The sequence below is a fragment of the Oncorhynchus kisutch genome, linkage group LG17 (assembly GCF_002021735.2).
Source record: "Oncorhynchus kisutch isolate 150728-3 linkage group LG17, Okis_V2, whole genome shotgun sequence".
NCBI lineage: Eukaryota > Metazoa > Chordata > Actinopteri > Salmoniformes > Salmonidae > Oncorhynchus > Oncorhynchus kisutch.
The window spans coordinates 86505221-86522353 of NC_034190.2; the positions used below are offsets into that span (position 1 = coordinate 86505221).

The following is a 17133-nucleotide window of genomic DNA, read 5'->3' on the forward strand; positions in this document are numbered from 1 at the left end:
GAGAGAGAGAGAGAATATTTCTGAGATTATGAGAGGTCCAGTTTACAGGAGTGATGAGAGACAGTGGTGTCGAATACACTGTACCTGATTGGCCTGTGTGGTTGCCATAGTGATGAGTGGAGCGTGTGATTGGCTGAGAGAGAGCTGCACGCCATCCACTCCAGAAACTACAGCCTCAGAACAGATCGCTGCTATACGCACACACACACACACACACACACACACACACACACACACACACACACACACACACACACACACACACACACACACACACACACACACACACACAGCATTGTGAGCTATAGTATACTTAAAGCTTCATCAAACTCTCACACACACCCCCTCCCCCACTCTCCCCATATCTCCCTCCGTAACTCCTCTCCACCCTCTACTCTCTCCCCCTATTCTCCCTCCCTAACTCCTCTCACCCTCTACTCTCTCCCCCTATCTCCCTCCCTAACTCCTCTCCACCTCCCCCTATCTCCCTCCCTAACTCCTCTCCACCATCTACTCCCTCCCCCCACTCCTCTCCACCCTCTACTCTCTCCCCCTATCTCCCTCCCTAACTCCTCTCCACCCTCCCCTATCTCCCTCCCAACTCCTCTCCACCCTCCCCCTAACTCCTCTCCACCCTCCCCCTATCTCTCTCCCTAACTGCTCTCCACCCTCCCCCTATCTCCCCTCCCTAACTCCTCTCCACCCTCCCCCTATCTCCCTCCCTAACTCCTCTCCACATCTCCCTCCCTAACTCCTCTCCAACCTCTTCTCTCTTCCCCTCCCACCTTTCCCATGTTCTGTTTTAATCTCCCCGGCCTCTCTTTCCTCTCACCAGGTGCTGTTCCTGTGTACGCCCCCATCAGGCCTGCTCCTGGGCTGGGTAGGGATGTACCCATTTCCCCTGCCTGGGCCTTGTAGGCCGGGCCCTCTGTCACCACTGTGTAGTTGTGGTTCTCCTGGCCTCCATAGACTCCCAGTGTTACTGCTGCCCCCTGGTGGTACAACCCCACCTCCACACCCTGCTGGGAGGCAGAGGACAGGGACTGGGCCGTCTGGGTGGGTAGAGAGGGAGAGGGAGGGAGGGAGGGAGGGAGGGAGGGAGGGAGGGAGGGAGGGAGGGAGGGAGGGAGGGAGGGAGGGAGGGAGGGATTGTTCGATATGACAGTTACAGGAGGTCACAGTAAGGATACAGAGTGGAGGTCACAGTTACAGTAAGGATACAGAGTGGAGGTCACAGTTACAGTAAGGACACAGAGTGGAGGTCACAGTTACAGTAAGGATACAGAGTGGAGGTCACAGTACAGTAAGGATACAGAGTGGAGGTCACAGTTACAGTAAGGATACAGAGTGGAGGTCACAGTTACAGTAAGGATACAGTGTGGAGGTCACAGTTACAGTAAGGATACAGAGTGGAGGTCACAGTTACAGTAAGGACACAGAGTGGAGGTCACAGTTACAGTAAGGATACAGTGTGGAGGTCACAGTTACAGTAAGGATACAGAGTGGAGGTCACAGTTACAGTAAGGGACACAGAGTGGAGGTCACAGTTACAGTAAGGACACAGAGTGGAGGTCACAGTTACTGTAAGGATACAGAGTGGAGGTCACAGTTACAGTAAGGATACAGAGTGGAGGTCACAGTAAGGATACAGAGTGGAGGTCACAGTTACAATAACGATACAGAGTGGAGGTCACAGTTACAGTAAGGATACAGTGTGGAGGTCACAGTTACAGTAAGGATACAGAGTGGAGGTCACAGTTACAGTAAGGACACAGAGTGGAGGTCACAGTTACAGTAAGGACACAGAGTGGAGGTCACAGTTACAGTAAGGATACAGAGTGGAGGTCACAGTTACAGTAAGGATGCAGAGTGGAGGTCACAGTAAGGATACAGAGTGGAGGTCACAGTTACAATAACGATACAGAGTGGAGGTCACAGTTACAGTAAGGACACAGAGTGGAGTTCACAGTTACAGTACGGATACAGAGTGGAGGTCACAGTTACAGTAAGGATATAGTGTGGAGGTCACAGTTACAGTAAGGATACAGAGTGGAGGTCACAGTTACAGTAAGGATATAGAGTGGAGGTCACAGTTACAGTAAGGACACAGAGTGGAGGTCACAGTTACAGTACGGATACAGAGTGGAGGTCACAGTTACAGTAAGGATACAGTGTGGAGGTCACAGTTACAGTAAGGACACAGAGTGGAGGTCACAGTTACAGTAAGGACACAGAGTGGAGGTCACAGTTACAGTAAGGATACAGAGTGGAGGTCACAGTAAGGATACAGAGTGGAGGTCACAGTTACAGTAAGGATACAGAGTGGAGGTCACAGTTACAGTAAGGATACAGAGTGGAGGTCACAGTTACAGTACGGATGCTATATATTATTAGACTGGTTACCTGGGTAACGGCCCCACTGTGCTGCAGCGATGGCTGTACTGGCGACTGTAGCAGCACTCATCTACTGCCATCTGTCAGGAACACCTCACGATGGAGAGAGGAAGGGAGGGGGAGAGAGAGGGGGGGAGAGGGGGGAGAAGGGGGAGGGGGAGAGAGGGGGGGAGAGGGGGAGAGGGAGAGAGGGGGGGAGAGGGAGAGGGGAGAGAGAGAGAGGGGAGAGAAAGAGGAAGGGAGAGAGAGGGAGGGGAGAGAGAGAGGGGAGAGAGAGGGAGGGGGAGAGAGAGAGGGGGAGAGAGAGCAAGGGAGGGGAGAGGGAGGGATGGGGAAGAGAGAGAGGGGAGAGAGAGGGGAGGGAGGAGAGAGGGAGGGGAAGAGAGGTGGAGAGAGTGAAGGGGAGAGAGAAGAGGGAAAGGGATGGAGAGAGGGAGGGAGAGGGAGAGGTGGAGAGAGAGTGAAGGGGAGCCGAGAAGAGGGAAAGGGATGGAGAGAGGGAGGGAGAGAGAGGGGTGGAGAGAGTGAGGGGAGAGAGAGAAGAGGGGAAAGGGATGGAGAGGGGGGGAGAGGGAGAGGTGGAGAGAGTGAAGGGGAGAGAGAAGAGGGAAAGGGATGGAGAGAGGGAGGGAGAGGGAGAGGTGGAGAGAGTGAAGGGGAGAGAGAAGAGGGAAAGGGATGGAGAGAGGGAGGGAGAGGGAGAGGTGGAGAGAGTGAAGGGGAGAGAGAAGAGGGAAAGGGATGGAGAGAGGGAGGGAGAGGGAGAGGTGGAGAGAGTGAGGGGAGAGAAGAGGGAAAGGGAGGAGAAGAGGGAAGGGGAGGGAGAGGTGGAGAGGAGAGGGGGAGGAGGTGGAGAGAGTGAAGGGGAGAGAGAAGAGGGAAAGGGATGGAGAGAGTGAAGGGGAGAGAGAAGAGGGAAAGGGATGGAGAGAGAGAGGGATGGGGAGAGAGAGAGGGATGGGGAGAGAGAGAGAGGGGGGAGAGAGAGGGAGGGGGAGAGAGTGAAGGGGAGAGAGAAGAGGGAAAGGGATGGAGAGAGGGAGGGAGAGGGGGGAGGGGAGAGAGAAGAGGGAAAGGGATGGAGAGAGGGAGGGAGAGGGGGATGGGGAGAGAGAGAGAGAGAAGAGGGAAAGGGATGGAGAGAGGGAGGGAGAGGGGGTGGGGTTGAGAGAAAGAAATCATTTAAAAATCAAGCCAAACAACTATTTCAACTGTAACAGTATGGGCCATAGATTAAAGTCAGTCCAGGACTAAAGAACTATTTCAACTGTAACAGTATGGGCCATAGATTAAAGTCAGTCCGGGACTAAAGAACTATTTCAACTGTAACAGTATGGGCCATAGATTAAAGTCAGTCCGGGACTAAAGAACTATGGAGAATCTGTTTCTGGGAGACCATAAGGTCCGTCTGTCCGTTCGTCTGTCTGTGTCTGTGTGTGTGTGTGTGTGTGTGTGTGTGTGTGTGTGTGTGTGTGTGTGTGTGTGTGTGTGTGTGTGTGTGGTGTGTGTGTGTGTGTGTGTGTGTGTGTGAAAAACAGAGATATCTAAGGTCAGAGTGTGACAGATAGGTTTAAGATACTACATGAAACTCTAATTATACATCTACCCATCATGAGGTTGCTACAACCCTAGCCTATTAATGAAAGTTTATAACGTCGGTCGACAGGTCGAGAGACACATTGGAGTAATCAAGGTGACAGACAGGGACACATTCAGGTTGTAGCAACCTCATGATGGGTAGAGGTATAATTAGAGTTTCATGTAGTATCTAGTGACAAACCAGTGACAAAACATCTCAAGTTAATAAATGTTTAGTTCAGGCTGTAAAACAACAACATGTGGACAATTCAGTCATGCCTATGAATGTTATGATGTTCCCTATACCCATCATGAGGTTGCTACAACCTGGCCTATTAATGACATTTTACAATGCAAGTACACACAGGTCGAGAGACAAGTTGGAGTGACAGACAATGGTGACAGAGGTGTCACTCAAAGTGACAGACAGTGGTGACAGAGGTGTCACTCAAGATGACAGACAATGGTGACAGAGGTGTCACTCAAGGTGACAGACAATGGTGACAGAGGTGTCACTCAAAGTGACAGACAGTGGTGACAGAGATGTCACTCAAGGTGACAGACAATGGTGACAGAGGTGTCACTCAAGGTGACAGACAGTGGTGACAGAGGTGTCACTCAAGGTGACAGACAGTGGTGACAGAGGTGTCACTCAAGGTGACAGACAGTGCCTTAGTCCAACAGTTGGGTGTAATCATTAGTCCAACAGTTGGGTGTAATCATTAGTCCAACAGTTGGGTGTAATCATTAGTCCAACAGTTGGGTGTAATCATTAGTCCAACAGTTGGGTGTAATCATTAGTCCAACAGTTGGGTGTAATCATTAGTCCAACAGTTGGGTGTAATCATTAGTCCAACAGTTGGGTGTAACATTAGTCAACAGTTGGGTGTAATCATAGTCCAACAGTTGGGTGTAATCGTAGTCCAACAGTTGGGTTGTATCATTAGTCCCAACAGTTGGGTGGTAATCATTAGTCCAACCAGTTGGGTGTAATCATTAGTCCAACGGTTGGGTGGAATCATTAGTCCAACAGTTGGGTGGAATTATTTGTCCAACAGTTGGGTGTAATCATTAGTCCAACAGTTGGGTGGAATCATTAGTCCAACAGTTGGGTGTAATCATTAGTCAACAGTTGGGTGTAATCATTAGTCCAACAGTTGGGTGTAATCATTAGTCCAACAGTTGGGTGGAATCATTTGTCCAACAGTTGGGTGTAATCATTAGTCCAACAGTTGGGTGTAATCATTAGTCCAACAGTTGGGTTGTAATCATTAGTCCAACAGTTGGGTGTAATCATTAGTCCAACAGTTGGGTGTAATCATTAGTCCAACACTTGGGTGGAATCATTAGTCCAACAGTTGGGTTTAATCATTAGTCCAACAGTTGGGTGTAATCCTAGTCAAACAGTTGGGTGTAATCATTAGTCCAACAGTTGGGTGTAATCATTAGTCCAACAGTTGGGTGTAATCATTAGTCCCAACAGTTGGGTGTAATCATTAGTCCAACAGTTGGGTGTAATCATTAGTCCAACGGTTGGGTGTAATCATTAGTCCAACAGTTGGGTGGAATCATTAGTCCAACAGTTGGGTGGAATCATTTGTCCAACAGTTGGGTGTAATCATTAGTCCAACAGTTGGGTGGAATCATTAGTCCAACAGTTGGGTGGAATCATTAGTCCAACAGTTGGGTTAATCATTTGTCCAACAGTTGGGTGTAATCCTAGTCAAACAGTTGGGTGTAATCATTAGTCCAACAGTTGGGTGTAATCATTAGTCCAACAGTTGGGTGTAATCATTAGTCCCAACAGTTGGGTGTAATCATAACAGTTGGGTGTAATCATTAGTCCAACAGTTGGGTGTCAAGGCATCTAGTCCAACGGTTGGGTGTAATCATTAGTCCAACAGTTGGGTGGAATCATTAGTCCAACAGTTGGGTGGATCATTTGTCCAACATTGGGTGTACTCATTAGTCCAACAGTTGGGTGGAATCATTAGTCAACAGTTGGGTGTAATCATTAGTCCAACAGTTGGGTGTATCATTAGTCCAACAGTTGGGTGGAATCATTAGTCCAACAGTTGGGTTTAATCATTAGTCCAACAGTTGGGTGTAATCCTAGTCAAACAGTTGGGTGTAATCATTAGTCCAACAGTTGGGTGTAATCATTAGTCCAACAGTTGGGTGTAATCATTAGTCCAACAGCTGGGTGTAATCATTAGTCCAACAGTTGGGTGGAATCATTAGTCCAACAGTTGGGTGGAATCATTTGTCCAACAGTTGGGTGTAATCATTAGTCCAACAGTTGGTGGAATCATTAGTCCAACAGTTGGGTGTAATCATTAGTCCAACAGTTGGGTGTAATCATTAGTCCAACAGTTGGGTGTAATCATTAGTCCAACAGTTGGGTGTAATCATTAGTCCAACAGTTGGGTGTAATCATTAGTCCAACAGTTGGGTGTAATCCTAGTCAAACAGTTGGGTGTAATCATTAGTCCAACAGTTGGGTGTAATCATTAGTCCAACAGTTGGGTGTAATCATTAGTCCAACAGTTGGGTGTAATCATTAGTCCAACGGTTGGGTGTAATCATTAGTCCAACAGTTGGGTGGAATCATTAGTCCAACAGTTGGGTGGAATCATTTGTCCAACAGTTGGGTGTAATCATTAGTCCAACAGTTGGGTGGAATCATTAGTCCAACAGTTGGGTGGAATCATTAGTCCAACAGTTGGGTTTAATCATTTGTCCACAGTTGGGTGTAATCCTAGTCAAACAGTTGGGTGTAATCATTAGTCCAACAGTTGGGTGTAATCATTAGTCCAACAGTTGGGTGTAATCATTAGTCCAACAGTTGGGTGTAATCATTAGTCCAACAGTTGGTGTAATCATTAGTCCAACAGTTGGGTGTAATCATTAGTCCAACGGTTGGGTGTAATCATTAGTCCAACAGTTGGGTGGAATCATTAGTCCAACAGTTGGGTGGAATCATTTGTCCAACAGTTGGGTGTAATCATTAGTCCAACAGTTGGGTGGAATCATTAGTCCAACAGTTGGGTGTAATCATTAGTCCAACAGTTGGGTGTAATCATTAGTCCAACAGTTGGGTGGAATCATTAGTCCAACAGTTGGGTTTAATCATTAGTCCAACAGTTGGGTGTAATCCTAGTCAAACAGTTGGGTGTAATCATTAGTCCAACAGTTGGGTGTAATCATTAGTCCAACAGTTGGGTGTAATCATTAGTCCAACAGCTGGGTGTAATCATTAGTCCAACAGTTGGGTGGAATCATTAGTCCAACAGTTGGGTGGAATCATTTGTCCAACAGTTGGGTGTAATCATTAGTCCAACAGTTGGGTGGAATCATTAGTCCAACAGTTGGGTGTAATCATTAGTCCAACAGTTGGGTGTAATCATTAGTCCAACAGTTGGGTGTAATCATTAGTCCAACAGTTGGGTGTAATCATTAGTCCAACAGTTGGGTGTAATCATTAGTCCAACAGTTGGGTGTAATCATTAGTCCAACAGTTGGGTGTAATCATTAGTCCAACAGTTGGGTTTAATCATAGTCCAACAGTTGGGTGTAATCCTAGTCCAAACAGTTGGGTGTAATCATTAGTCCAACAGTTGGGTGTAATCATTAGTCCAACAGTTGGGTGTAATCATTAGTCCAACAGTTGGGTGTAATCATTAGTCCAACAGTTGGGTGGAATCATTAGTCAACATTTTGGGTGGAATCATTTGTTCAACAGTTGGGTGGAATCATTAGTCCAACAGTTGGGTGGAATCATTAGTCCAACAGTTGGGTGTAATCATTAGTCCAACAGTTGGGTGGAATCATTAGTCCAACAGTTGGGTGGAATCATTAGTCCAACAGTTGGGTTTAATCATTTGTCCAACAGTTGGGTGTAATCCTAGTCAAACAGTTGGGTGTAATCATTAGTCCAACAGTTGGGTGTAATCATTAGTCCAACAGTTGGGTGTAATCATTAGTCCAACAGTTGGGTGTAATCATTAGTCCAACAGTTGGGTGTAATCATTAGTCCAACGGTTGGGTGTAATCATTAGTCCAACAGTTGGGTGGAATCATTAGTCCAACAGTTGGGTGTAATCATTTGTCCAACAGTTGGGTGTAATCATTAGTCCAACAGTTGGGTGGAATCATTAGTCCAACAGTTGGGTGTAATCATTAGTCCAACAGTTGGGTTGTAATCATTAGTCCAACAGTTGGGTGGAATCATTAGTCCAACAGTTGGGTTTAATCATTAGTCCAACAGTTGGGTGTAATCCTAGTCAAACAGTTGGGTGTAATCATTAGTCCAACAGTTGGGTGTAATCATTAGTCCAACAGTTGGGTGTAATCATTAGTCCAACAGCTGGGTGTAATCATTAGTCCAACAGTTGGGTGGAATCATTAGTCCAACAGTTGGGTGGAATCATTTGTCCAACAGTTGGGTGTAATCATTAGTCCAACAGTTGGGTGTAATCATTAGTCCAACAGTTGGGTGTAATCATTAGTCCAACAGTTGGGTGTAATCATTAGTTCAACAGTTGGGTGTAATCATTAGTCCAACAGTTGGGTGTAATCATTAGTCCAACAGTTGGGTGTAATCATTAGTCCAACAGTTGGGTGTAATCATTAGTCCAACAGTTGGGTGTAATCATTAGTCCAACAGTTGGGTGTAATCATTAGTCCAACAGTTGGGTTTAATCATTAGTCCAACAGTTGGGTGTAATCCTAGTCAAACAGTTGGGTGTAATCATTAGTCCAACAGTTGGGTGTAATCATTAGTCCAACAGTTGGGTGTAATCATTAGTCCAACAGTTGGGTGTAATCATTAGTCCAACAGTTGGGTGGAATCATTAGTCCAACATTTTGGGTGGAATCATTTGTTCAACAGTTGGGTGGAATCATTAGTCCAACAGTTGGGTGGAATCATTAGTCCAACAGTTGGGTGGAATAATTAGTCCAACAGTTGGGTGGAATCATTAGTCCAACAGTTGGGTGGAATCATTAGTCCAACAGTTGGGTGGAATCATTAGTCCAACAGTTGGGTGTAATCATTAGTCCAACAGTTGCAAACGAGAGTTTTTATTGGACTAATTCAGGTATGTTTATCCCCGTTTCGTTCCGTTTGCTTCCGTTTAAAGTGTTTTTCAACAGAATCGGATGAATGAATACACCCCTGATTACACGCAAACACAGAACGAACAGCCACAAACAAACAGCATGATCACGTTGCTCGTTGTGTATAATTCCTTCTCGCATCTACACTCTCTCTTCCGCTCATCTTTCCCTTCCCTTGTGGACACAAAACAACAGCTTCCTTTGACCAGGGAAAAAACCTTGGCAAGTCAAACTTATCAAGGCTCTGGTAGGGAGCACTCCAGTCCATTAAGTCTCTGGTAGGGAACACTCCAGTCCATTAAGTCTCTGGTAGGGAACACTCCAGTCCATTAAGTCTCTGGTAGGGAACACTCCAGTCCATTAAGTCTCTGGTAGGGAGCACTCCAGTCCATTAAGTCTCTGGTAGGGAGCACTCCAGTCCATTAAGTCTCTGGTAGGGAACACTCCAGTCCATTAAGTCTCTGGTAGGGAGCACTCCAGTCCATTAAGTCTCTGGTAGGGAACACTCCAGTCCATTAAGTCTCTGGTAGGGAACACTCCAGTCCATTAAGTCTCTGGTAGGGAGCACTCCAGTCCATTAAGTCTCTGGTTGGGACTGGGAACACTCCAGTCCATTAAGTCTCTGGTAGGGAGCACTCCAGTCCATTAAGTCTCTGGTAGGGAGCACTCCAGTCCATTAAGTCTCTGGTTGGGAACACTCCAGTCCATTAAGTCTCTGGTAGGGAGCACTCCAGTCCATTAAGTCTCTGGTTGGGACTGGGAACACTCCATTCCATTAAGTCTCTGGTAGGGAACACTCCAGTCCATTAAGTCTCTGGTTGGGACTGGGAACACTCCAGTCCATTAAGTCTCTGGTTGGGACTGGGAACACTCCAGTCCATTAAGTCTCTGGTTGGGACTGGGAACACTCCAGTCCATTAAGTCTCTGGTTGGGACTGGGAACACTCCATTCCATTAAGTCTCTGGTAGGGAACACTCCAGTCCATTAAGTCTCTGGTTGGGAACACTCCAGTCCATTAAGTCTCTGGTTGGGACTGGGAACACTCCAGTCCATTAAGTCCCTGGTTGGGACTGGGAACACTCCAGTCCATTAAGTCTCTGGTTGGGACTGGGAACACTCCAGTCCATTAAGGCTCTGGTAGGGAACACTCCAGTCCATTAAGTCTCTGGTTGGGACTGGGAAAACTCCAGTCCATTAAGTCTCTGGTTGGGACTGGGAACACTCCAGTCCATTACGTCTCTGGTTGGGACTGGGAACACTCCAGTCCATTAAGGCTCTGGTTGGGAACACTCCATTCCATTAAGTCTCTGGTTGGGAACCCTCCAGCCAATCAAGTCTCTGGTTGGGAACACTCCATTCCATCAAGTCTCTGGTTGGGAACCCTCCAGCCAATCAAGTCTCTGGTTGGGAACACTCCAGTCCCTTAAGTCTCTGGTTGGGAACACTCCAGTCCATTAAGTCTCTGGTAGGGAGCACTACGGCCCATTTAAGTCTCTGGTTGGGAACACTCCAGTCCATCAAGTCTCTGGTTGGGAACACTCCAGTCCATCAAGTCTCTGGTTGGGAGCACTACAACCCATTAAGTCTCTGGTAGGGAACACTCCAGTCCATTAAGTCTCTGGTTGGGACTGGGAACACTCCAGTCCATTAAGTCTCTGGTAGGGAGCACTACAGCCCATTAAGTCTCTGGTTGGGAGCACTACCGCCCATTAAGTCTCTGGTAGGGACTGGGAACACTCCAGTCCATTAAGTCTCTGGTTGGGAGCACTACCGCCCATTAAGTCTCTGGTAGGGAGCACTCCAGTCCATTAAGTCTCTGGTTGGGAGCACTACAACCCATTAAGTCTCTGGTTGGGAGCACTACAGCCATTAAGTCTCTGGTTGGGAGCACTACAGCCCATTAAGTCTCTGGTTGGGAGCACTCCAGTCCATTAAGTCTCTGGTAGGGAACACTCCAGTCCATTAAGTCCCTGGTAGGGAACACTACAGCCCATTAAGTCTCTGGTAGGGACTGGGAACACTCCAGTCCATTAAGTCTCTGGTTGGGAGCACTACCGCCCATTAAGTCTCTGGTTGGGAGCACTACCGTCCAGTAAGTCTCTGGTTGGGAGCACTACCGCCCATTAAGTCTCTGGTTGGGAGCACTACCGCCCAGTAAGTCTCTGGTTGGGACTGGTGTATCTCCTAAACAGGATTTTGGATCAGATGTGTATGAACCCATTGTTTCAGACAGGTTCGTGTCTCTGCAGAGTGGAGATGCTGTTAAGTAGCTGGTGAAGATACTGTGAGACACTGGGGCAGGCCAGTCCTTCATTCTGGAGGGCGTTTTGCCTTTGTCTGACACTTCAGCAACGGGTTACAGTGTTTTAGAACAAGGCGTGGAAATGGTTTGCATGAAAGTGATTTTGTATAATGTGGAACTCAAGTCTAATTTTATTTCTAATTCCGTCGTCATTGGAGTGAGGTGACTTGGCTGGAGGGAAGGTCGTGCCAAATCCTGTCGTTTGTAAGGAACCTAGAGTAGAGGAACCTGATGGGTTATCAGAAAAGTACCCAAGAGTGTTCCCGGCGTGTGCCGTTACATGTGCTATGTCTAAGAAAGTTGCCGGGAACAAGTCTAGTGTTGAGGAGGATGTCAGCGATCCCAACATAGTCGATCTTTTCGAGACATTTATGGGTGATTCTGATTTCGCTAACCCTCCTTCAAGGGAGAGTTGACCTCTCCATAGAAAACCCCAAAGGTCAGTTAGTTTGTAGGACCGCTGAAGGAAGAGAGGGTTCCTACAGTTGACACTCTGATACCTAGGAAGCAGCTGGTTGTGGAACAGAGTAAATACAGTGCCTTGCGAAAGTATTCGGCCCCCTTGAACTTTGCGACCTTTTTCCACATTTCAGGCTTCAAACATAAAGATATACAACTATTTTTTTGTGAAGAATCAACAACAAGTGGGACACAATCATGAAGTGGAACGACATTTATTGGATATTTCAAACTTTTTTAACAAACCAAAACTGAAAAATTGGGCGTGCAAAATTATTCAGCCCCCTTAAGTTAATACTTTGTAGCGCCACCTTTTGCTGCGATTACAGCTGTAAGTCGCTTGGGGTATGTCTCTATCAGTTTTGCACATTGAGAGACTGAAATTTTTTCCCATTCCTCCTTGCAAAACAGCTCGAGCTCAGTGAGGTTGGATGGAGAGCATTTGTGAACAGCAGTTTTCAGTTCTTTCCACAGATTCTCGATTGGATTCAGGTCTGGACTTTGACTTGGCCATTCTAACACCTGGATATGTTTATTTTTGAACCATTCCATTGTAGATTTTGCTTTATGTTTTGGATCATTGTCTTGTTGGAAGACACATCTCCGTCCCAGTCTCAGGTCTTTTGCAGACTCCATCAGGTTTTCTTCCAGAATGGTCCTGTATTTGGCTCCATCCATCTTCCCATCAATTTTAACCATCTTCCCTGTCCCTGCTGAAGAAAAGCAGGCCCAAACCATGATGCTGCCACCACCATGTTTGACAGTGGGGATGGTGTGGTCAGGGTGATGAGCTGTGTTGCTTTTACGCCAAACATAACGTTTTGCATTGTTGCCAAAAAGTTCAATTTTGGTTTCATCTGACCAGAGCACCTTCTTCCACATGTTTGGTGTGTCTCCCAGGTGGCTTGTGGCAAACTTTAAACAACACTTTTTATGGATATCTTTAAGAAATGGCTTTCTTCTTGCCACTCTTCCATAAAGGCCAGATTTGTGCAATATACGACTGATTGTTGTCCTATGGACAGAGTCTCCCACCTCAGCTGTAGATCTCTGCAGTTCATCCAGAGTGATCATGGGCCTCTTGGCTGCATCTCTGATCAGTCTTCTCCTTGTATGAGCTGAACGTTTAGAGGGACGGCCAGGTCTTGGTAGATTTGCAGTGGTCTGATACTCCTTCCATTTCAATATTATCGCTTGCACAGTGCCTGAAATGTGGCAAAAGGTCGCAAAGTTCAAGGGGGCCGAATACTTTCGCAAGGCACTGTAGAAATGTCCAGAGGAGGAGTTTGATGAAGTTAGTGTGGGTTACTTTGACAAATATTCTCTGGCAACGGGGGCCTCCTTGGAGATGTTAAACCTGTACGGGACACAGACTAGAAACAGATCAGTTCCGGAGATGCATGTGCCTTCGTCCTCTGTTCTGTTTCCCTCTCGGTGGCTTCTACCTCGGGTTCAGATCTTCCCCCTCATCAGACCGTGAGGTTGTCTAAGACCCTGGCCCATTCATCATCCACAATGAATACTACAGCTGGCTCGGGTCCATCGGGCCCCACCACCCATTGGTCCTCGAGGGGTTTGCGAAACCACTCGAGGTGAAAGAACACCCGGACCTCCTCATTGCACCAGCTGTTTTCATCGGAAGTTCTATGGTAAGAAACATCATGGTTCCCGTGGAAAAAACTCTATGCTATCCTGGAGCACGAGTACAGGACATTACAAGGCTGCTTCCGACCGTTCTACGACAGCTGCCGGGAGCTGACGCTGTCGTAGCCCATGTGGGGTCAAACCACATTAGAAGCGCTGGCTCAGAACTTCCCGAAAATACATTTTTAAAGAACTGATTCTAGCACTGAAAGACTCCAAAAAGTGGCCAATCATTTCAGGTCCGGTACCATCGTTGGACCACGAGTGTGAAAGATTCAGCAGGCTACTGGCATTACACACCTGGCTAAAAGATTACTGTAGCTTTGTTGGAATCACTTTTATAGATAACTTTGACACCTTCTGGAAACAGGAATGATGGAGTCCATCCGAATCATCTTGGCTCGTGGACTCTGTCCACACATTTCAAGGCTGCGTTGAGATAATGACTTATCAATGACCTAAGCACAGCTCAGTTAATCCCTACCATTGTGCCACTGCGTTGTCATAATGCTTCAGCACATTCTACATTATCCCAGTGGTGTTGGCAGACACAATATAAGCAACTAAATGTATGTCCCTCTTACTGCCCTGAATGCCTCTGTTGATCCTACAGCTATTGTCTGCAGTAATCATGTGCCTATGAACCAGAGTTATACTGTTAACACTGAGGAGGTGTGCCCAAGTCAGAAGTTCACTGTGTGCAGCTCATCAACTCAAACATCAATAACATGAGCATGTCTACTTCTGCTAACCTTCCCAGTAAAGCAATGAAAACTATGAAGCATCCCAGAAAAGTGTACAAAAAAATAATAGCCCACATTAACATTACCTTTGATTATACAGTGGCAGCAATACATGGTTATTACATCTACAGAGAATACAGAAATGCCAAAGGTGGAGGTGATGCTGTTTATATTCAGAACCACATTCCTGTAAAGATTAAGAGAGGATCTCATGTTAAATACTGTTGAAGTAATATGGCTACAGGTTCATCTGCCTCACCTAAAGTCCATTCTTGAGGGAAGCTGCTATAGACCACCAAATGCTAACAGTCAGTATCTGGATAATATGTGTGAAATACTTGATAATGTACAGTTGAAGTCAGAAGTTTTACATACACCTTAGCCAAATACATTTAAACTCAGTTTTTCACAATTCCTGACATTTAATCCTAGTAAAAATTCCCTGTCTTGGGTCAGTTTATTTTAAGAATGAGAAATGTCGGAATAATAGTAGAGAGATTTCAGCAATTATTTATTTCATCACATTCCCAGTGGGTCAGAAGTTTACATACACTCATTTAGTATTTGGTAGCATTGCCTTTAAATAGTTTAACTTGGGTCAAACGTTTTGGGTAGTCAGTTGAAGTCGGAAGTTTACATACACTTAGGTTGGAGTCATTAAAACTCATTTTTCAACCACTCCACAAATTTCTAGAAAACAAACTATAGTTTTTGCAAGCCGGTTAGACATTATTTTCACTTATAATTCACCGTATTACAATTCCAGTGGGTCAGAAGTTTACACACACTAAGTTGACTGTGCCTTTAAACAGCTTGGAACATTCCAGAAAATGATGTCATGGCTTTAGAAGCTTCTGATAGGCTAATTGACATATTTTCAGTCAATTGGAGGTCTGGTTCATCCTTTGGAGCGACAGCCAAACGCCTGAAGGTACCACGTTCATCGCAGATAGTGCTGATGACTCGTCACAAAATCCCTGAGCTTCTCAAAAATATAGTTTGTCTCGCTCTGTCCAGTCCAGGTGGTGCATGTACAGGCAGTCCAGGAGGAAGGATGTCCCGACAGTCCGAACGCTCCTTAGCGACAACATCAGGCTCCAGAGCATCGAAGCTGTAAAACAGGGAACAACAACAAATCAGAAGACACTACAACCTTCCACAACATCAATTCACCTCCCAGGTTTACATAAGAGTAACCTCATACAATTAAAATGATTTTTTACCTGAAGTACTGGTACTGCTTGATCTGTGGCAGCAGCCTGAAGTACGGAGTCGGGTGTTGTTGCCAGCCATAGCTTTCCACCAGCACCGTACCATCCTCCAGTCCAACCAGCTGTGGGATGATGATCCCTGTCACAGTGCTGTCCTTCACAACACCAGCAATCTCAGACAAAGTGTTCACTCTGGTCTTTCTGAAGGGCTGCGTGATGAGGCTGAAGCACCAGTCAGGGGCAAACTTGGTGTGGCTTGTGATCAGGAAGTGAAGGTCCAGACTGGTGGAGCTTGTGCATGGTCCACCAGGCATAATACCAGACCACAAACTATTGTTTTGGCCACAGCAGTTATCACAATTCAGGTCCACACGTGTTTTCCCCAACTCCGTAGTTGGTGAAGAAATGGTGCATGTTGATGACTGCGCTGCTACCTGCTAGCATGCTTGGGCCAGCTCTCTTTTTGATGACTGTATGACTGGTGTATTAGAGTCAGGAGTGTTCTGCTGATTGATGCTGAAAGACACATTCCAGATACAAATATTGGACCATTATTGTACGACAGATGTGAAATGGCATTCTCAGATATCGTCACTAACTACACACAGTTCATACAGGTAATGTTAGCTACTGTAGCTAGCCAGCCATCTAACGTCAGCAAGCTTTATACAAACCGATTGTCACAGCTAGCTAAAGTTAACCAATAAGTAGCTAGCTAACATTAAGCTATAACTAGCAATGCGAAAAAATGGCATTCTGAGATGACATCACTAACGTTACACACACACACACACAAGTTAATGTTAGCTAGCTAGCCAGCCACCTAACCTCAGCTAACGTTAGCTAGCTAACAGCAAGCTTTAACTTTGGGTCTTTTGTTTAGACATGTCACGTTAACGTTAGCTAGCTAACAAAAAAAATAACTATAACCCCCATCCATAGAGTAACGTTACTAGCAATGCAAACCGATTGTCATAGCAAACTAAAAAAACGTTAGGTTCAATGTTAGTGAGAAAGCCAGCCATCGAACTCCAGCTGGCTAGCTAACAGCTAGTTTTAACTTGCAACGAAAACAACTTTCTGACAACATAATATCTGAATCTGTAGCTAGACTCTTACCTGTATACGTGGATGAACGCTTCACGTCAGACTGCAACCCCTTTCATCAGCGTTGTTTCCATTTAGTTTGCACAGCTTGTTTGTCCTGTTGCGTTCCACTGATTTAAAAAACGTGTTATTTTCCAGAGTGAGAGAATCAGCATTGTATGGCACGATCGTCGTCCAGAAAGTAGTCCACCACCACAACTTTTTCCCCACTGACCTTTGGCGCCTGATAAATTCAGGGCAGTAATGTTATTGAGAGCATTAGCAGCATATTTGCAGTTCTCCATGGCTGACGTTATATTAACGTTACATCTTTAGAAAAAACTACAGTAGAAAGGATTATTTAGGCATAACGAGCAGCTCATTTTATAGACACAATATGCCACACCTGCAGACCAATCCAAACTCATCTCTCGGCATGTCCAGCCCACTCATTATCTCAGCCAATCATGGCTAGCGGGAAGGTTGCCCTCTTTTTCTGTGGCTAAACCAACTAGGCTCGTAATTTAACAATTTTATTCGTATTTACAAATTACATAAAAGTTTGATATTAAGGCACATGAAAGTTTACATGTTCGA

The 17133-nt window shown here is 45.9% G+C and overlaps 1 protein-coding gene across 1 annotated transcript in view; it reads right to left on the reverse strand.

Moving 5' to 3' along the window:
- LOC109885062 (RNA-binding protein 10) overlaps positions 1–17133 on the reverse strand; it is a 75044-nt gene that overhangs the window by 18229 nt on the left and 39682 nt on the right. Inside the window, 4 exon segments of the mRNA XM_031793363.1 lie at positions 85–167; positions 833–1052; positions 15275–15350; positions 16595–16780. Coding sequence (XP_031649223.1) covers positions 85–167; positions 833–1052; positions 15275–15350; positions 16595–16780 — 565 coding nt within the window.